At 36.7% G+C, this 22,810-nt stretch overlaps 1 protein-coding gene across 1 annotated transcript in view; it reads left to right on the top strand.

Annotated features, from left to right (window-relative positions):
• Positions 1-22,810, top strand: part of LOC140135580 (rhophilin-1-like) — an 83,938-nt gene that overhangs the window by 41,927 nt on the left and 19,201 nt on the right. Inside the window, exons 5-6 of the mRNA XM_072157121.1 lie at positions 17,341-17,465; positions 21,682-21,790. Of these exons, the coding sequence (XP_072013222.1) occupies positions 17,341-17,465; positions 21,682-21,790 (234 nt within the window). The remainder of the gene's footprint in view (positions 1-17,340; positions 17,466-21,681; positions 21,791-22,810) is intronic.

A 22,810-nucleotide genomic window follows, 5' to 3' on the forward strand; every position in this document is an offset into this window, starting at 1 on the left:
ACAAGCCAGTCGTCCCTCGTGAACTTTGGTGACACGAAGCGAATACTACCAAAGTTCAGATTCAACATTCGTTCAAAAGAAAACGCGACAATTTCTACCCATAAAACTACAGAAGAACATAAAAAAAAAAGTATTTTAAGTAATGTCTTTTGAGAACGAAAAGTAAAAACAGCACTAAAAACCAAAATTCGCTGTAGGGGTCGCGAATGCCATACAGCAACACACGCTCGCCATGGGTCTGTGTGAAAGGTTACACTACCGTTTGTGGCAGAAAGGATTCACAAGCAGCTATCATGGCGGCTCCCTTGAATCACAGAAACGAAGGATTAAAAGTGCTTTTTCTTTGTTAGGAATATTCCGAAATTCATATAGAGCGTCTGGTATGTTTAATTTAGGGGTATATAACTATGTTAGCCATTGATTAGTTTATGGAACAGATTTCCTTTAAGGTTAAACAAAGTGTTGAAGGGCTTTACCTCCAGAAAAAATATATTATTACCTTATACGTAAGAAAATATGTCTACTTATCATGTGAAATAAAAAAATCCGGAAAAAAATGTGTGAAAATGTGTTTTTAGCCTATTTTTTTAGCTCTTGTCAAGCACTATTATTCGATTTGTTTACAAGCGCCAAGCAACTGTCGTCTAGGAGAGTGATTGACATCTTTATTATTAGAGAAGAATGGAATCTGTATAGTTCATGAATATTCATGTAGTATTTATACAACCTGTATCCCAGCCATTTTGCTTAGCTATCATAATCGTTCATATAAGACGCCCATGTGATCCATGGTGTTAAACTGATATTCAACAACTTTATATCTCTCGATCTTTGCGATCCGAAATATTGAATTTCAACTTTAGGCACATCTCTAGCAAGATAATTAAATACCTGTCACAAATATAGGTCTTGAAATGTTACTTGCAACGTTAAAAATGTGAATAGAGAACAAATCGGGTTCAAACATGCTTCAAAAATATGAAAGTAATTGTCAACGCCTACTACCAGAATAGCCGGAAGAGGGCAGACTTCATAAGGGAGTGTTCATAATATATTTTAGTGGGGACAAAGAATTTGAAACTTATTTCGGAAATTTCCTGGGTTTTGGTTTTGTTTTTTATTTATCTTCCTGTTAAGGTGTTTCGGTTGGCACATTTTCGGGTCTTTTTCATGCACTTCACAGGAGTTTTTTCGTGGCTTCTCTGTAGCTGTCGTGTGTCTTTTTCCCCACGTGCAGGGTATAAATAATAAATGAATAATAATATATGAAAAAAAGAATCTGGAACTTCAACGTCAAAAACAAAACAAAAACAAGACAAACTGTACCCTGCTAAAAATATCAACCCCTATCCTCTCTGAGAATAAAAATAATAAGACTCCAACCTCACCTGCAAAAAAATATTTTTTCGGGGGATAATTTGGGATATGTTCGGGCCTATTTTATTGCGACAATTTTCCAAATCTATAAGGTGAAATACGGTGTCGTGGGGATGTGCGGCAGATTTGGGGTGCATTTTCAGCCATTTAGTTTAGACTCTGTTGCATTTTTAGCCATGATTTTATTGACCCTCAGTGTCTTGAAAATTAGGTTTAAGAATGGTATTTTTCAATGATTTTCTCGAAAAAGTAAAAATTTGCGAAAACTTTCAGTCCAAAAGTTGATACAATTTTGGGTCTGTTTTATTCAAATTTGGTTTAAAATCGCACCGTAGTTTTTTCGGAGTCACAGCCTCACATCCTTACCCAAACCAACTTGAGAAGGTTCCCCGGGGTGTGTGCAAATTTGCAATTTATAGGCCTACACTCATCATTTAAGCCTAAAATCAAAGTGTTAATACCATTAACACTACCATGGCCCGTTTTGTCGTGATGACTGGCTTCCAAAATGTAGGCCTATTTTAAATTATAAATCTGGTCCCGCTTAGAGGTGTGTTTTTTACCCGCTGGAGGTCTCTCCCTCGGGTTCGTAGATGTGCCACAGTTTTGGAGTAGGCCTAGGCCTACCTTTTCAACGACTATGATGGGTGGGTTTACAGCGAAGACCAACTTTTGGGCGCATTTTGGCAAAAGTGCCCTTAAAAAAGCGTCAAATTAGGCCAAATGTGGGTGACTGCAGTCCCATGGTACAAATGTTTTGAAGAGACCCGCCGAGGTGTTATAAAAAAAATGGTCGGACCTGCTAAAAACCTCCCGGAATCAAGCATGGGTAGGCCTACCAAAATGCCTTGAGACCCCCCCCCAACCCAGCGCCGGGACCTCCATGACATGATATTCTCCGCGGGCCCACCAGAAAATATAAAAATATAACATTTTGATAGGCCTACTAGGCCTATATTTGTCTGTAAACCTTTCTTGTAGTTGTAGGCTACAGCGTGTGTCTACCGTGATGACAGTAAGCGTAGCTGCCGGAGGGCAATTGCAAAATTGCCTATTTGGGCCCCCGCCCCGCCCCCGAAAGGAAAAAAAAAAAAAAAAAAGGGGGGGGGGGGGGAGGGAAAAAAAGAGAGGGTGAGAGGAGGGGCAGAGAGATGGGGAATCCAAACGATATGCAATAGGCCTACAGCTCAATAGGCCTACCATATACGATTATTATCAATAAGCCTGGCAAAAATTGTCTATTTGGGCCCCCGCCCCCAGGGGGAAATTTGGTGGATTTGGGCCCCTCAAAAATCCCAGCTACGCCGCTGCGTGATGATGTTGCAAAGTTGCGGAAGTTCATTCATAAATTTCCCATTTCCACTCGACAACAACCGGGACAACAACAGGCCAGCACGCAGCTGCAGTAGCTAATCCCGAGCTAATCAGAGACATGTGCGTTTCTCTTTCAATGTACGCTTCAAATAATTATGCTCTCGGCGTCGAAAGTATGATAATGGAAAATATTTATAATGAACACTCCCTTATTTAGCCACACCTCAGTTCCTTTCTCGGGTTGCCTGGTATATCAGCAAAATCCTACACCTATCGCCTTCCCTTGGTAAAATCCTGATAAAAACTTCGTGATATTGAAATTGAATTTCCATGCGCCAGAACTTCCGTCATTCTAGCATCATGGATGGATATGCAGTGGCGCCGCTAGGGGGGGGCAGTATTTCCACCAATATTTTTTCTTTCCCACCCAGTTTTTAGGCAAAATCCCCACAATTATGTAATTTTCCACTTTTTGCGGCAATTTAATGCAAAATGATGATTTCCAGTGCCCCGTCTCAAATTCACTTCCCCCCCCCATGCACCGCGAAAAAAAAAATTCTGGTTCCGCCACTACGGGTATGGCCATAGCTAGGGGGCTTTCCCACCCACCCCCAGTTGCCCTTGGTTATGCTGGACGTATGAGAAATTTAGAGCTTGTTCAATTCCACCAATTTTAGAAATTTTAAAGGTATATACAGTGTATATAGGATCACAGTCAAATAAAATATCGTAGGCCTAATAATTTTACCAATGGCATTTATTGAGCTGCTCCTATGGTTTAATATTGATATTATATAATTGAGCTCCTTGTCAAGCTCCTGAGTACAGTGACTAACTGAGCTCCGCTATTTTCAGAAATGAAGGCCTGGCCTTAAATGAATAGGCCCTAATTAGGATTGAGGCAGCCTTTTGTTTCATTTTACAGAACTTTTTTAATCCCCCAAAATTAGTGGTTTTTTTTAATGGGGAGTAGGCTTTTAAAAGGAAATTCAAATTTGGCAATATTTTCCATTGCTTAATGAATTGATCTGCGTGAAAATGCCTAAACATGTGGCCAGAAGCGGGATGAGTGGTATAAAAATCTTAACTTGTGAGAAAGGGCGTAGGCCTATGGGGTTGTATGAGGTTGTGGATCACGAAATGCCCCTTTAATGTGTGCTAGGTAAAGTCATTCTTCCTCCCTTTCGACATGCCGGAGTTCCGCATCAATAAGTGAATCTCAACACCATAACTGAAAGTTTAAAGCTCAAACAATGAAAATAAACAAACATTAAATATTAAGAACTATTGAAAGAACTTGGCTATAAAAGCAAGGTGAACTCTTGAACTGATTGGTGAACATTTTGTAATATTTTCGGATGGGTAGACACCCGCTAAACTGATCAAGTAGATCAGGATTTATCTTTTGATTACATTTTGTAATCGTTATTATTTAATATTATTATTTTTATTATTTGTACTTCTTATTTATGTCGTGTATAAATGTTGCATCTCTGAATGTCCGTGGGTTGAGAAATGTAAAAAAAGCGTAAAGCAATCTTTATGTATATGAAGAAGAAAAAAATAGACATTATATTCCTTCAGGAAACACATTGCTGTAAAAATTTAGAAAAACAGTGGAAACGAGAATGGTCAAGTAATATTGTTTTTAGTCATGGAACAAACGATAGTAAAGGTGTAGCTATTTTAGTAAATCCAACAATTACATGTACGTTGACCAAGTGATAAGTGACTCGGAAGGAAGATTCATTTTAGCAAAAGTTAGTATCGAAAAAAAAACCTTTTACCTGTTAAATGTGTACGCTCCCAATAATGACAAAGATCAAGTTATCTTTTATGATCAGTTAAGCAATATTATAGAAAAACATGTAATTAAAGAATACTTGATTATAGGAGGCGATATGAATTTAGCTATGGATATCACTTTGGATAGAAAAACTAAAAATAATATTATTAAGGATGAGCATAAGAAAGGCGAATTTCCTCAAACGTCTTCTTTTTAAAAACAATTTAATAGACATTTTTCGTTACAAGAAACCCTACCAAAATAGCTTACACATGGTCAACACGTAATCGCAATTCTGCATCAAGGATTGATTATTGGTTTATACCTCAGTCGCTTAAAATGAATATAGTAGATTGTAATATTGTACCAAGTATTATGTCCGATCACCAAACAATTATTATGAAGATTTCTTTGAGTGATACCGAGCCTCGTGGGCGGGTTTTTGGAAGTTCAATAATAGTCTTCTAGAAGATGTTGATTATCATAATTTAATTAAAAGTGTCATTTTAGATATTAAACGTGAATATGCTAACTTAAATGATCAACAATTTTGGGAATTTATGAAGTTCAAATTACGTATGGAAACCATATCATATTCAACCACAAAAATCGAGAAAGAAATGCACGTGAAAGATCTTTGAATAAAAGATTAATTGATCTTGAAGAAAAGATAAATAATGAACTTCAAGAAGAAATTGTACACGAGTATGCAAAGTGAAGAAAAACTTAGAGGAAATATATAAATACAAAGTTAATGGTAGTATTGTGAGATCAAGAGACAGGTATTATGATGAAGGAGAAAAAAGCTCTAAATATTTTTTTAACTTGGAAAAAAGAAATGTTTCAAAAAAGGGAATTGATGAATTACTTGTAAATAATGTCCTTAAAACAACATCAAAAGATATTCTTGGTGAAATCAAAGTCTTTTATGAAGATCTTTTCTCAAGTAAACAAGATGGTGAAGGTTATGAAGATATTGAGGAATATTTAAATCAAATTGAGATTCCAAAGCTTTCTCCACAACAGCAAGAGCTCTGTGAAAAGCGTTTGACTTTGGACGAATGTTACAAAACCTTAAAAGATATGTCTAAAAATAAATCTCCTGGGAGTGATGGTTTCTCTAGTGAGTTTTACCTATGTTTCTGGGATTTGCTTGGAAATATTTTAGTTGACTCTTTAAATTTTGGTTACTTAAATGGTCAACTTTCAACAACGCAATCACAAGCAATAATTTCTCTTCTACCTAAACCTGGAAAAGATCCAAAGCTTATCAAAAATTGGCGTCCAATATCATTATTAAATATCGATTACAAAATAGGTACAAAGGCAATTGCTAAACGAATGGAAGGTGTACTACCAAGTATTATAGGTAATCATCAAACAGCCTTTGTCAAAGGTAGATATATTGGAGAAAATATTCGTTTAGTTGAAGATATTCTGCAGTACACAAAGGATAACCACATTCCTGGTATGTTACTTTTTGCCGATTTGGAGAAAGCTTTTGATTCTGTTGAATGGAGTTTTCTTATGGCAACCTTGAAAAAATTTAATTTTGGTCCAAACCTGCTTTCATGGGTAAAATGTTTTTATTCAAATATTAAAAGTTGTGTAATAAATAAGGGGTTTTCTACTGGTTGGTTTGATCTGACACGAGGTGTTAAGTCAAGGATGCCCGTTATCAACAGCATTATTCGTGTGTGTGATAGAAATGTTGGCTTTAATAACTTTGAAATGTAAAGATATTAATGGCATTGAACTCCCAAGTGGGGTGGAGCTTAAGTGCTCCTTTTTGCAGATGATGCAACCTTTTTCTATCCGATTCAAAATCTGTAGAGAATCTTGTAAGAGAAATAGATAAGTTTGGAAGGTTGTCTGGTTTGAAGATAAATTTGGAGAAAACAGAATTGATGAAGATAGGAAGTCTTAGAAACTGTAATGATTATGTTTATGGTATTAAACCAACTAAGGAACCTGTGAAAATATTGGGCTTATTTGTTGGTTATGATAGTAAAAAATGTAATGAGTATAATATTCAACCAAGACTCACAAAATTAAAGGACAAATTAGATATTTGGAGACAAAGAGATCTAACACTTAGAGGAAAGGTCTTATTAGTAAAAAGTATTGGTATTTCACAAATGACTTATTTAATGTCCACAGATTATGTGAGTGGAAATGTGTTATCTGATGTTCAAAAGATACTGTATAACTTCTTATGGAGTGGAAAACCAGAAAAAATCAAACGTTCTGTTTTAATTGCACCAAAAGAAAGCGGAGGAATAGAGATGGTAAATATATTCAATACAGACAAAGCATTAAAGATAATGTGGCTAAAAAGATTTTTGAGTGAAGGTTATGCACCGTGGAAAGATGTCCCAAATTATTTCTTTAATAGAATGGGAGGTCTGGAGTTCCTGTTACAATGTAATGTTGATGATTCTGTTTTTCCTGCAAATTTCCCCAGTTTTACAAAGAAGTCATTTTAAGCTGGCAAAGTTTTAAACAATGTAATAACAAAGAAACAATCAATTTGGAAGATGTATTGCATATGCCACTAAGTTATAACAAGTTGTTTTCAAAAGATGTAAACAAGTCTCTTAATAGAGCTCGAACAAGACTAATAAAGATTAAAGATATATTAGATGATAAAGGTTCATTTTATTCATACGAAAAGCTTTGTGAAAAATATGGACGATGTATTGATTTTGTAACATATTACAGTGTTATAAATAGTTTACCAAGGGAATGGAAATTAGAAATAAAGAAACTTTCTGAAACAGATATGGGAAAACTTAAAAGTATTGAAAAAACATTTCGTTAGAAGTAAAGAAGTTAACAACTCGTGATGTATCTAAACAATTTAACATGTCACAATCAACAAAACCAGTAAATCAGAATTATTATGATCGTTTGTTTGATCATTTGGGTAATCTAAATTGGGAATACATTTGGACATTACCTTTTCAAATTACCACTGAAGAAAGAATGAGATTCTTTCAATATAAAATCCTTCATCGAATTATTCCAAGCAATAGTTATTTAAAGCTTATTAATCTGAAAGAGAACTAAAATTGTCATTTATGTCAAAATAAAGAAACAATTGATCACATGTTCTGGGAATGCCATCAAATAAACTCTTTTGGAAGGAGATAGAGACATGGTTAAATGGAAAGATACAGACTCGAATACATCTATGTTACAAAGATATAATTTTGGGACTGGAAGGACATTCAAGGTTCAAAGTGCTTAACTATATTATTCTGAGTGCTAAGTATTATTTATTTAGGAACAGGTTTTCAAATGAGAAACCATATATCGCCACGTTCTCACATTTTTTAAGTAAAAAATTGAAGAAGAAAAAAGCTGGTTTTCAGAGAATAAATAAATTGAATATCTTTAGTATGAAATGGGAAGGTTTTGTGTAAGAAAATAATGTAACAACAAAGTAATTATATATAAATATAACATATTAATTAATTATTATTGTCTTTCTCATGTGCCCACGGACAAACAAAGTATTTAAACGAATTTAAAAATATATAAATATTGTATCGTACTACTGATATAAGAGATGCTTTTGTATTTGTGTGTGTTGTTTTTATTCTTTCTATCTTTTATTTATTTTTTCTCAAGTTATTTGTCTTTTGTCCTGTTTAATCTAAAAGCAAAATGAATAAAAAAAAAAAATAAATAAATTAAAAAAAGTTGCTTTTAAAACGGCTTCCCCTCGCAATCGTGCGTGACCATAAGTGACCAGTGTCAGCAGGAAAATGGGCAGCCGGCCTTGTCCATGTAATCGATTAATAATTGTCAGGATCGTCCAGTTGACTACAGTGATATTTATTTATTCATACAAAATACTGCCCTGTCATACAAAATATCGAAGTCAATATAAAACGTAATTTCAAGCCATTTGACTGAACTTACAGACAGTTTATAAAAGATTATTGTTGAACGAGACACTGAATTAGAAGTGACGTTGCAAAAGGTACGAGAATAAGTTAGCAGGTTGTGATGGTCTAGTGGCTGAGTCCGTGCCTGAAGTGCGTGAGGTTGGAAGTTCGAACCCTACCATAGCGGGTTTTTTTTTTTTTTTTTTTAAATATTTATGATATTAGTAAACAACTTTCAGGAAGGGTTTCTGATCATTTGAAGCAGAAATAATGAGGTAAAATGAAAGAAAGCATTTTTTTATCTTGACCGCTTGTGGTGTTCTATTGAAGATAATTAAAGTTACTCTAGACAACGTAAACGCTGATTCCAATTATGTGTATGTCTGGGTATGGTGTAAGAACGGTGTAAAAATTACAAATAATATTATGCCAAAATATCAGGTTTGAAATTAAGTGAAATTATGGCTGACGCTATCTTATTTTTTAATATGTAGGCCTCACGCATAAAGAAAAACATTGCAAACGTGTTGCATAGAAATATTTTTAATTAGTCATAATACTGACGGGCCTACACCATAGGCCTAACAGAACAAGAGAGAAAAAATCGAAATGCTGTAGGATTCAACCTTCAACCTCTCGCACTTCAAACCACGGCGTTGACCACTAGACCATCACAACCTGCTGTAACATACTCGTATCTTTTGCAACCTTATTTCTCATTCAGGGACTCGATCAACAATAATATTTTTAAAACTGCTTTTAAGTTCAGTCAAATGAGGTGATATTACTTTTTATATTGACTTCAATATTTTGTAAGTCAATGCAGTATTTTACTTGAATAAAGAAATATCACTGGGGTCAACTGGACGATTCTGACGATTATTGTTCGATATAATGACAGGGCCGGCTGCTATTTTGCTGGTGACACTTGTCACTAACGGGACGCTGCACGATTGAGACACGGGCCGCTTTGAGAGTAACTTTACAACCTAAAAAAAAAAAAAAAAAAAAAAAAAAAGACATGCCAAAATTTATTCCTCCCCGCCCCGCTTGCCAAAAATTGCTTTCTCGAAGGCTGTGCAATCAGTAGGCCTACCGGTATTAGCCTACTAATTATAAGCCAAAATTTCCAAGCGACTCGCTCAAAATCGCTTGCCTCCCGTCTCGGCCAGCCAAAAATCGCTTGTCCGCACCCCCCTGGACTGCCAAATTTTTGTGGCCCCTCCCCCTTGGCCTGCCAAAACTGTGCCCCACCCCCTTTGCATAGGCCTAGGCCTATATGCCAATTTTTTGGGATCCCCAATTTCCATACCCATACCTTAAACCTGTTGCAAGCGCAGCAAGCATGAAAATGTGCACATTTTTTTTTCGCCCTAACTACCCCCCACATTTTCCCTCCCATGCACCAGGTTTATTGGCGCTAGATTTTAAGCTAGAAAATACCTAAATATTTTAAAATCCAAACTCGGCAACACCACTTTATCGGGCAAATAGAGCCCGTCGTATACGTAAACAGCGTGTTTAAAAAAAAAATGAGAGTGTCACTTTTGTCCAAAAATTTCGAATTTTGGCCTTGAGCAGCGACAATCAGAGGTAAGAAAAACACAGTATGACGCAGCTTGAAATATAGAATCACTATATCAATTTTGAAGTTTGTACTTCAAAGCACGAGCCGAAACGAGGTGAAATGGTTCTAAAAAAAAATTGATTTCGCTGTATCTTTTTATCGCGAAACTAGACAATTTGACAGCAGCGAGTCGGAAAAATAGCAAATATCTCAATTTTCTGCTATCGAAATAAAAATTTAAATAGCACCTGCATATAGAAGAGGGTTTATAGAAATAATGTAGGTCAGAATTTTGTCTATGAAATCGTTACGAATTGTTATTACTGGTTACAAAACGACATACAAGTGGAGGCCATTTTACTTCAAATTCGCAAACATGTAAGCTTACTAAAACAAATCGAGACAAGCAATATCAAGAATGAATATGCACATTCTTTTATTGACTTGTTTGTAATGTCGTCGTAGTTCCCAACAAAATCGCCACTTCCACTGAGAAATTATGGCCGTGTTCCCAAAAATCTTGATGCTCGGATATTGAAAAAAAATTGAAATGTTTGAAAAGTACATTTCTTTTTGAGCCAAGTGGAAAATTCAAGCATAATAATAACCAGTACACTTTCAGCTTTTAGACGTGTTTATGCTTTTCTCTCTACGATATTTATTTCCAGAAATAGATAATTTTAAAGGGGGCTACATGCAGTCTCATTCTGGATCGATCATTACAAAGTTTAGTATAACCTTAACTGACCATTAGGATACATCAGGTCCTAGTTGAATGTAATACCATTGGAGCCATGATTCCATTTTTAACGTCTGATGCACACATTCATTAATGTTATAATTGCCGAGGACTCTGTTGATGTGTGAATTAACAAGAGTAAAGTGGTTTTCTTTCTATATATTTTGATCAAGCCGTTCATGGGAATATTACCAGAAAATTGCATTGTTTATGCAGTCTGTATGGTTGATCACATGTGAGATGTGTTCATATCACCCATTCTGGTACAAAATATTAATTTGATAATGCACTCTTGTTCTTGTTCACTCTCTTCAATGAGCATTACAATAGAAATCGGCTAATTGATTATTTTCTTTCCTTTCTCTGTCTCTTTTCCGATCCCTCTCATCTCTCACACTCTCTCTGTCTCTCACTACACTTCTTTCTATACAATTTGGCTAATAATATTTTCCTTAGGCTTGCTCCCTCCCTGTTTCTCCCTCTCTCTCACACGCACTCCTCTCTCTCTTTCTCCTATTACAATATGAATGAATTCCATATTAACATGATTAATTGGTTAAACCTGAACATTGGTTTTTGTAAACCTACGTTAAATCCACACCATTGATTTACACACAATTAAACAATGTAAAATGCAAACAAACATTTTTAATTGATAATGCCTTATTCTTCACCAATCTCCTCACTGACAGAACCTTGATATAACCTATATACAATATAACAAATATTAATGCAACTGGAATGAACTTTCAACTGGCAAAGATAACCTTTGACCTGTAATTTATTACAGGTCAAAACATATGATGTCATCAATGGTGTGTAAAACTACGATTTTTGTAAACCTACGTTAAATCCACACCATTGATTTACACACAATTAAACAATGTAAAATGCAAACAAACATTTTTAATTGATAATGCCTTAATGGAGAGATAATACACCAAACAAACCCGCTTACTCGTGATTTAGAATGTCACAAGACATTGATTGCGGAGGCTGAGAATGTACATAATGATCAAAAATACAGAACGTGTTTTCCATCTACCTTGTCGCATTGTGATTTCAGGATCACAACCTGTTGCTATAGCGACTGTAGCACCAGTAGGCCAAAACTTTTGCTGAAAAACCTTTGTTTCCCAAGCCAGCCAACTGAATAGCCTCATTGAGAATACCTGCCACAGTAGCTGCCGTAATAGGTCCATATGGCTGTGACAATGAAAGGAAAACCGGGTTGTCTTTTGGCCTAACACTCTGAGTCACTTCAATGTAATCCTTTAAAGCCTGAACAGGGTTTAACTTTACCTCAGGTACAGGCTGCAAGAGCACTTCAAAGCCTGTTCTGCTGGTGTCATTTTTCACACCATGAAAATTGATTTTTGCTGCATTTTCAGTGAATGTGATGTTCTCTGTTGAAAACAACCACCTTGATGTTTCACATGTGTTTTCATTGAACTGCACTGATTTTGGGGCAATGTCTGAAGGTCTCAGCATAAGAGTAAGGGCCATAAGGGTAATAGTCTTCAACCTAAGTCTTTTCACACACAAATGTTTGTTTTCAGGCCAATCGCAGAATAATGCCGTAAATGGCTTGACTGGCATAACAAGTGATTTAGCCATGGGCTTTTGGGTTGAAGACTTAACAAGTGCAGTAATCAACAATTGAATACAACCCAAATCCAGTGGGTTTTGCACACCTACAGCTTTGTAAACATGGCCTAATGCTGCTTGTGCTGTTTTAAGTTGAGCACGAGGCGAAGCTGATGAGTCTGCTAGAGAACAAAAAAAATCTGCAACAACACTTGTAATAACAGTAGGAAATTCAACTTTTGTTCAACGCAAAAACTTTGGAATTTAAGAATTGACGCATTATAAGTGCGAAGTGTTGAGGCGCTAGACAAAGTGGCAATTGGACGGTGGCCCTTTTGACCAACCTTGTTCAGTCAATGTCCGTGTCCACAAATTCTCCAGGCATACACTTTCCACCGTTTGTTTTTCCATGGTTCCGCCAGTTCGCATGGGATAAACGCTTTCCCTTTGGAAGTTTTAGGGGTGGGCAAATTGACATTTCCCTGAGAGTCTGGAACCATGGCTGGGCCGGCCAGAGCGGTGCTATTATAGTGGCATGTGCCTGTCTTTTCGCGATTGTTTGCAGTACTTGACCTATCATGCGGAATGGTGGGTTGCAAAAGTTGTTGTGCGCTGCCCAGTCGTTCTGTGCCAATGCGTCGATTCCTGAAGTAAGCGGTTCCGCAAACCGACTGTTGAAAACAGGTAATTGTGCGCTTGCCAGCGTCGCCAAAAACGATCGACCGTGTGCGGTCCCCATAATTTGTCGATGAACCTGAACAGTCCTGGGTGAAGCTGCCATTCGTACTTGTTTGGAAGCCGAGAGAGGGCGTCGGCCGTTACATTTTGAGGACCCGGCAAGTATTTGGCTTGCAATGTCATTTCCCTTCGTAGGCTTCCAACCAAATTGCCTTTGCCAACTGGCACAGCTGTTTGCTCGAACCTCCTAAATGATTGATGTATGCCGCTGCTGCAATATTGTCTGTGCAAATTTGAACTGTCTTTTTGTCCAGATTTTGAACGACTTCAAAGCGAGCAAAATCGCCATCATTTCTCTGTAGTTCGATGGCATTTCGCCATTCTGCGATTCCAAAATCCTGCCGCATGCTGATTTTGACACACCGCACCCCAACCGGTCTGGGATGCGTCGGTTTCTATCTGGACATCCACAGGTCCAACCATGATAGGGCTGCCGTTCCATGCTGTCACTGCGTGATTCCACCAGGTGAGGTCTGCACGCGTTTCCGAATCCATCACTAATTCTTGATCCCAGGATAGTTTGGTTGCCAATAGTCTGTAAACATTTCTTAGCAACAGTTTCCCTGGCAACACTGCCTTTGACATTGAGACACACTGTCCCGCTTATACTGAGCCAAAACTCTGGCCCTGATTTTGTTTAGTTGTAGCACACGTGTAATAGTCTTTTTAGCTTCTTGATACGCCGCACTTGGTATTTTCAACATTGGTTTTCCTTGTGTGCAAATTTTGTAGCCAATGTAATCCTTTGTCATATCCGGTTCGAGGGACGATTTGTCCATGTTCACTGTAAGGCCGAGTCGGCTCATTGTGTCTAGCAATAAAGTTTTGTGAGCGTCTATATTGTCCCTGGTTGCCGCCAGGAAGAAATCGTCGCAATATGCTAGCGCCTCAATCCGCGAGCCCTTAAATGTTGGACTACCGGACTAATTACTTTGTAAAACACATATGGGCTCATTTTGAGCCCGAATGGAAGGACCTTCCATTTATAAAATTTTCCTCGAACGCATAAAGCCGAGATACTTCTGGTCCTCTTTTGCAATAGGAATGTGATGAAAACCGTTCTTTAAGTCCAATGTTACCATGTAGTCATCATCCTGAATTAATTGGGTCACCACATTAATGTCTTCATAGCAAAATTTTGGAACATCACAATGATTGTTTATTCTACGGAGATCCACAATCAATCTGAATTTACCACCCTTTTTGGGAACACATTTAATCGGAGAAATGCACACCGGTCTTTGCTGAGGATCACACCTTTGAATTGCACCCGAGTCCAAAAGACTTTGAATTTCACTCGAAATAAATTCACCATGGGAGAAGGTAAACTTGTGGTTTGGAAAATGAAAACTTGGAGGCGTATCAATGAACGGAATATGCACACCCTCAGCAATCCAGCGAATAACATTCTGTGGTGCCCCAATTTTTTGCCACTCATGAATATGAGTTGTAATGCCAGCAGCCTGATAAATTGGTTTTTACACATACCAAACAATGCCAAAACAGGCAGGCAACTGGCAATCAACAAGAACAAAGAAAGATAAAATCAAATGTCTGGGTTTAGCGGATACTGCGGCACTTGCCGTTGTGCAAAATTACCAAACGCATCTTGGGATTGTCCCTGCAGATTGTTATATGGTCGTCGATAGTTTGAGCCTCTCGGCCTCCAACCACCACCGCGTCCTCGTCCTCGCGAATTTAGTCCACTATATCCGTAGCGTCTGACGACTGGCTAGGTGTAACCTGTGTTGCTGAAGCGGTGCTGGTGATGTCCGCTGCAAGTTTCAAGTTTTCAGTGCTGCAGGCGAAAGACCAGAGGTGCTTTTTTGCAGTGATCTAAACATTTGAGTAGTTTGTTTACTGAATTTATTTTGCACTATCAGTGAAGCATACTCGTCCTGAAGAAACCTCATTTGTGCCACTTGAATAACACACAACTGTTTGAGATCATCCTCGGTAATCCTGTCACAGTTATACGTGGACAGAAGTTTAATTGATGTCTCGCAAAGCGGGCACACTTGGCCAGCACTTGTAAACTTGGTTGGTCTTCTCGTTTTATACCTTGTTTTGATTCGTGCAGAGTAAGATCTGCTGGTAATTTAAGCTTTTGTAGCGTGTCCTTTATCGCCGTAAACTCGGCTTGTATATCTGATTCGGTGTCAATTAGCTTTCGAGATACTCTAGCTAAAATACAGGTTTACATTTACTATCTTACATTATCTTGCTGTATTTCAGCTAGAGCTCCAAACGACAAGCTTCCGGGTTTTTTTGTAGTAACAATACTGTTACGTAAGATGAAGAAGAAACCCGCCGGAGCCCGCCCTACTCATTATTTCATTGTACTTATTGCAATTTGCCTCCACACATTACGTAATCAACACAAAGCTTTTGTGAGGATTAGTGAGTGGATAAGAAATTGACAGTGGAGGATACGAAGGACACGCCGATTGTTAGTTGTCAATCATGAATTGCCGCAACGTATTAATATTTTACTGCATGGCATTCCGCAAACACCAAGACAAATTATGCCGTATTTTTCCAAAGATCATCTCATATGAAGTAAGCTGAATGCGATCTGTACTTTTGTAACATTCCGATCGCTTTTGATCACCTATTATCGGGCGAATTTGCTTTAAAACACGTGAGTTCATGTTGTGTAAACATAATTAGCATAGACACAAATGAAATTACGATGCAATACAATGCAATTTGAATGCGCAGCAGATCTATAGAAATAACGCTGTTCGGTTTTATGCAGAATTATACCCTGTCTGGTGTCAATGCCCACGGCGGTGCGATCATCAGTGAATTCTGCAGGACCGTGTTCATGTAGTACGCGACGATTGAATTTATCGTCTGCTGACTCTGCACACTCAATCGCGTCCTTGCGCTGCACCTTCTTTGTAATGCTCCAATTTTTTCACTCTATCAGTCAGTGTTTTGTTATGTTCCTGAATTTCACCAACTGCTACATTTAAATTGTGCAAAGATTGCAAAACTGAGTCCAATTTTTGCGAAAACTCCTCTGCCATGATCCTGTCAGCGAGTTTTCAACTGGCAAAGATGACCAAAGATAACCTTTGACCTGTAATTTATTACAGGTCAAAACATATGATGTCATCAATGGTGTGTAAAACTACGAGTGGATGACCTGTCATGGGTTATTAAAATATGCACAGAACCATGACAAATAATTGAACATTACCTTCAGAAGTGAATATTCTCGTTGTTCTTTTTTTGAAAACTGTACACATGCATGGTAACATCTATAGCATAATTTGTGCTGTCTGATACCTTCTGAGATAAATGACCAAGTCAAGTAGAGCCGCTCGCTAGCCACTTTACGGCAGCTCGGACTTCGTGCTCACTGTTGGAGCAGCATATCACTATCAATCTAGGATGAGCCAATTCTAGTAATGCCAATTAGTTATAAAAGCCTTAAAATTAAAGGACAGAACCCACAAGTCTGCAGTACAAAACACAAAATTAGGAGTTTCTGAATCTTGCAGTATTTTGAAAGTTTTTTGAAAATTAAGCAGAAGCTACATTGTAGCATATTTTAATAACCACTTACCCGAATAGAGCAAACAAATTATTACAGGCATGAGAATTTTCAGTTTAAAAACTGAATTCAGTTTTTCTTATAGTCAAAATTTCCGCAACTTTATTTAATTTCAGCCTGTTTTTGGTACTTTTTGCCCAATTTCACGCGCATTTTCAGTTTTTTCAGTTTTTTTTAGGAAAGTGCAGTCTCATGCCTGTTATTATGTTGGAACACAAATGTTTTTGCAGCCAATTCTTTCAATGTGTTATAAACTTTGTAAAGCATGAATTTCTCTTGACTTGTTCCTGATGCTTCTATTTTAAACTCTGCAAACATGCCTCTGGGAGGGTCATCTTTGCATTGATAGTAAAGTGGCCAAGAATGGGATTTCGGGATTTTAGTCAAGAGATATTCATGAAAGAAGTAACTTCAGAATAAATCTGTATTAAATTAATTTGGCAGTTGAATACTGCTCTAACACATCAAGGCTGTAATGTAATGGTAGAGATGGTAAAACATTTGAAGTGGAAGATAAAGTTGCATGGTTGATATGCGTAAAATATGCGTAAAAAATCATCCTTGAATTAAGTATATATATGAAAAAGGAAGGACACAGCTTACAAATTGATGTGTTTTGTGATTTCTCTTTTTAGATGTCAGGAGAAGACAATTATGATGTACATCACGCATTGGAGTAGCTGTCATTATTAATCAACCTTGAGTCTATAAATAAAAACTGATGGAAAGTTTGTATTGATCAAGGAATGAAATCGTTTGTTGTGATTTTTTTTTCAGGCCATGAGGACACCAAAACGAAACCAAGAGGGCTTAGATCTTTTACTAGAGTACTACAATCAGCTTTATTTCATCGAGAGCAGATTTTTTCCACCAGATAGACACATTGGAATCTATTTTCATTGGTAAGAACCCACAGGAAGGGTGTGATTAAGCGGGAGCGAGGAGTCATTGTGGCTCCTGTCAACCATGCTGAAAAGGACGCACTTTTTGCGGGAAAGTGTCTCCTTTTTCATTCCCCTTCTTTTCCTTTTTTCTCCTTTCCTTTCCTTTTCCCTTTTTTTTTTTTTTTTTTTTTGGCCTTCCAGATTATCCCTTTAGCTTTTATTTATCAGGGGGACACCCTGCCACACCCTGGCTATTGCACTACCAGGTAAAATGAAACAAATGAGAGAACAATTCTGAAATGATTTCCAATGATCTTGTTTTAATTGAGATAAAACCTAGCATTAAATGGATATCTATAATTGGAAACTATTATTATTTATTTGCATAAATCACCCCTACATGTAGAAAGAAAGTTATTCATAGAATGTTAAGAATGAGAGGAAACAAAGTACAGAATTAATTGTTGTTATAGTCCTGTTATAGTCTGAAATAATCCTGTTTTAATTGATGTTAAGCTTCAGTACAGTATCAAATATTTCAGGTGCAGACTCTAATATTAATAGAAAATTTACATTTATTGAAAGAGTTTAAAGTAAGTTATTTATAGAAAGTTAAGAAGTTGTTTCAAATTAATGTGGGTATGAAATGAAGTGAAAAATCCAAAATTGAAGGTTATATCTACGTGGTTGGACAGATGAAGATTTAATCCCAAGATAAAATATAAAATTACTGAACTGAAACATTTGACTTGTGAACCACATTTAACTTGTACCTACACCTCCCATTGTAACAAAACACTAATTCTGATCGGAATCTTAAATTAATCCATTACAGGGTTTATTTTGGCAGGTTAAATGCCATCTTTTGTGAAGCAATAAATGTAAATTTACTGAAATTGAATGGGTCCTGGATGGTAAACAATGATCCAAGGCAAGAAATACACGACTTGGATGAATCGGTGCAAGGGGTATTTGAGTTATTTTTAACATGGGGTGTGCTGACCAAGCTGTCAAACCCTACCTCCATTTCTAAGGTTAATTTTAAATACTTTAATATTATTTTATTTTAATATTAATTTTGCTCTTTTATGGACCCATGTTTATGAATTTGCTGTAAAGCCTGCTCCATACATTTGTACATGTATATCTGGGGATAGGTGTAAAATATAAAAATTTTTGGAGAAAATCGCTAGAATGTTAGCAAAATCCCCTTTTTTCTTTAGGTAAGTGGATTGAAAACTGATTTTGGGAAGAGAAATTAATAGTTTCAATGCGAACGGCACAGATTACAATCTGCAATTTCCACATAATTATAGCGTGCATAAACATTATACGCGTACTTAATATCATTTCACGTAGGGAACAAAGCACACGCAGAACTATGCCCGGGGAACATTTACTTTTGCGGGCATAGTCAAAATTATGCCCGCGCTTGTAACCAATCAGATGGTGGGAATCTTTAGATGAGGTATATAATTGATGTTATAAAATAATCATAAAATGGTACATAAAACATCACACCATGATCATGATGGTGATTGGATGTAATAAAACCAAGCTATTTCATATATTATTATTTAGACATAAAAATCAGTGATGTGAAACATATGTCATTGCACTTCAGGATAGAATGGAACTGATGCATGTTTTGTGCAAGCTAAAATCTGTTCCGAGTAATTTCTAAAATTAATGCATTAAGGGGGTACTGCACTGATGGACTATTTTATGCCTAGTTTGCGTTTTTCTTAAAAATTATAGCATATTGGTGACAATTAAGATATGTATATTATAGGGCAAGGACTACAACTACTGTAGTGAAAATTCAGCAACTCAAAGCAAGTAGTTATTGATTTAGAGGGTAGATCACGGGGGTCGTCGTATCATTAAAAAAAACTACACAACTATTGTCTGTGTTGAAATAAAATTTACAGTGCAGTAGTTGTAGTCCTTGCCCCTATAATATACATATCTTACTTGTCCCCAATGCGCTATAATTTTTAAGAAAAATGCAAAAATAGGCATAAAATTTGGCAGGGGTGTAGTACCCCCTTAAGCTTGATCATATGCTGTTGGTGGATGATTACTTTTATCCATCAGTAGCTATATTAGCATGCCATTACATGTTGGCCCGTTAATGGTCAATGTATGCAATGTACAGGGGAGACAGTCGATGCATCTGATATCCATTGGGTCTATGACTATTTTACTAAGTTCCTCACTGCTAGCCAATTGACATAGGTACAAATTCGCTAAAATTAGAATCGTTAGATAATTTTTGCCACACCTTCAACATCATCACACATAATTTGTGTTCAGAAATCGCTTGGACAAAACTATATACATGAACTATATACATGTGTATATGCACATTTAGTGTATGGATTGGGCAATAATAAAGATGTTGTGTGTTATATGAGACGATAGATGCACAACAGCGGCTAAAAACAATGCCTTTATTCTCATTCTTTTACACTTCAATTCAAATAAATATATTAATCATAAGTATTAAGTATACCAAATTAAGCAAAATGTCCATTCATTTTATTAGCAGAAGCAGGAAAGCTATTAAATGAATGATCTCAATCTATCTTGGTGTCTCCCATCTAATGACTCATTTGGCAGTGTAACTAGTCCGATATCTGCATATCATATGCAGTTACAGCCCAGTGATCACACATATACATCTGTAGAGGAAATAACTTCCTCTCCAGGTGCTTACTTCATTGCTCATCATAAATGAGTGATACATGTAGAGAGCTGGAATGCGGATTATCAACTATGATATAATAATAGATGTATGTATACACCCTTTTTTCTAAGAAATGGGGTGCAAGAAATGAAAGGAAATTTTGTTTAATTTTGCTCCTGGTTTGAATGAATCAATGATATGACAGGTTATATGTCTTTTTTCCTTGGTGTTTGTGCCATAAAAACTCATACCCAACTAATTTTGGGGTTAAAAAATGGTGTCTTTCCAGGGAAAATCTTACCAAAAAAGGGACTGGGAAAATTTTGGGTCAAAATATAAAAGTTGATATAAAATTTTGAAAAATTGAAGAAAAATAATGAAAAAATCAAGGCCATTCTGTGAGAGATTATCAGAAATTTTCCCAAATTTTTGGAAACAAAGAGGGTCTTTTGGTGACAGGAAAACAAGGGGGTCATTGGGTGAGAGAGAGTGAGTGCCCCCCCCCCAGGTATGCTGGTACCAATTTTACCAGGGTGGAGAGAGATAATACTGTAAGTGAAAGTGCACAACACAGTAACACTGCTGGGATTTGAACCCACAACCTTTCATTTGTGATTCAAAGCCTTTCTCCACTATGCCCTCATAAAGATAAACAATTTTTAAATAAAAATCCAGTACAGTTTTACAAGACAATAGAAACAAAAGCCTAGGAAATTACATGATAAATGCAGGTGTTTATCTCCTTTCTCTGGTTCCATTTTATGTCTCCAATTAAAAATTGAGCACAATGGTATAGATCCCTAAGAACAAAGAAAGACTAAATATTACCACTTTTTTGTCTGAAAACCACCTGTTCTATGCAATTTTGCTGATAATTTGTCATTTAGACACTTGATTCAGGAAGGTCTGGAAAGCTCTTTGTTAAAGTGGTAATTTCCTTTATAATGAGTAATTGAATATGGATTTCTTTGTCTCATATTCTTTGTGAAATTATCAAAAGTGAGAGAATTAGACCAATTGTCTCTTTCATGCTGTGACAGACTCCTCATCTTATTCTTTGTATACCCTAGAAGGCTAGAACTTCTTCAGTCCACAGATTTGGGTGGATGTTTTGAGACAAAATATTCTGCTTTCAAGTAGGGTTGGTGGGGCATTTCTTTCTTCTTCTTTTTTTTTTTAGCAAATTACTAAAAAGTATCCAAAATCTGTAAATAAATTGTGTTTTTTTGCAATTTTTCCTACTTGCTTCGCTTGATTTTACATTCAGACAACAATTTCCATCATACTTAATCAGTTTTTTGACAAAAAAATGGCTGGTTTTACAAGCATGCAGCAAATTTATTTAAAAACAAAATCCAAAATAGAAAATCTGGGCCAATCAGGTTGGTAGAGCAGGTCTTTGTTTTTACCTTATTCAACATTTATTTACTGTTTCATAATGAATTCAACAAGACGTTATACTATTTCTTGTATTTAACAAGATCAAAATATCCATGAAATCACTAACATTAATGTCATTATTATATCTTTCCCTCTTATTTCCAGGTACGATGCGCTAACAGGTGTGCCTTCAGCACAGAGGTCGGTAGCATTTGAGAAGGGTAGTGTCCTATTCAATATGGCTTCAATATACACACAAGTCGGTGCCAAACAGGTAAATTGACTTCTATATAGGTTGTGACAGTACTGTCTTTTCTGTGATACAAGCTGTATCAAAATTATTGGTACCCATCAGTTTTCATTAATAATGGATTAGTCTGATACATCAAAATTCAATGTGAGATCCAAATTATTTGTAGATAAATTGTATAACAAGTCATAAACTATACATTCTGGATATTTCAAGAGTAGGCCTATTCAGTATTGCATTTGCAAGAGGCAGGCTTTTCAATAAACATTAAAACTGATGGATACCAATCATTTTGATAAAGCCTGTACAGGGCTATACATTAAGGGAACAGACCAACAGATGGATGCTCCAAAGATCAAAGAAACCCTATGAATGCAACTAGTTTTGTCAGGTACTGGGAAGGGAGAGATAAAAATGTTGATTATGCTCCTCATTACTTTCAAACTCCTTTCAAAGTGATCAATATTTCATTTGACCCTCTGAGGAAGGCACCAGCTTTGTAGCACAAGGTGGTTCTTGGAACTGTGAGTCTTGCCTGTTTTTGTGACCATCATCTTCAGTGGCTCCGGAAGATTTTAAATATTAGAGAGCCCTATGGCACCTGGCCGGCCCAAATTATTGAGGGGAGGAAGAGCAATGGTACTTTTCAATAGCCACCAAAATTATTGGAGGGAAGGTCTTCCGGTTTACGGAACCACTGTTCTTCTGTGATTACCTTGGACAACAGAAGTTCTGTCCTTACCCCAACCATCTGCACCCATCCAAATTGTGACCCTCTGCGGAAGGGGTCAGCTTTTGTAACAAACTAAATATTTATAGGGTTCCATTTGATCTTTTGATTTATTACCTAATACACATGGTTACCCAGGTAACTTAAGTGCAATGCAGGTATAAATTTAAATGTACATGTACCTGCACCCATCTGTTTATTTGTCATACTAAAATGGCCCGTGCAATCTATTCAAAATCTTGTCACTGGAGATTGATTTTGAATAGATTGCACAGGCGTTTGATACGTACATTTGGAAATCGCAGGCTCTCTAT

Source organism: Amphiura filiformis, chromosome 16 (genome assembly GCF_039555335.1).
Source record: "Amphiura filiformis chromosome 16, Afil_fr2py, whole genome shotgun sequence".
NCBI classification, from domain to species: Eukaryota; Metazoa; Echinodermata; class Ophiuroidea; order Amphilepidida; family Amphiuridae; genus Amphiura; species Amphiura filiformis.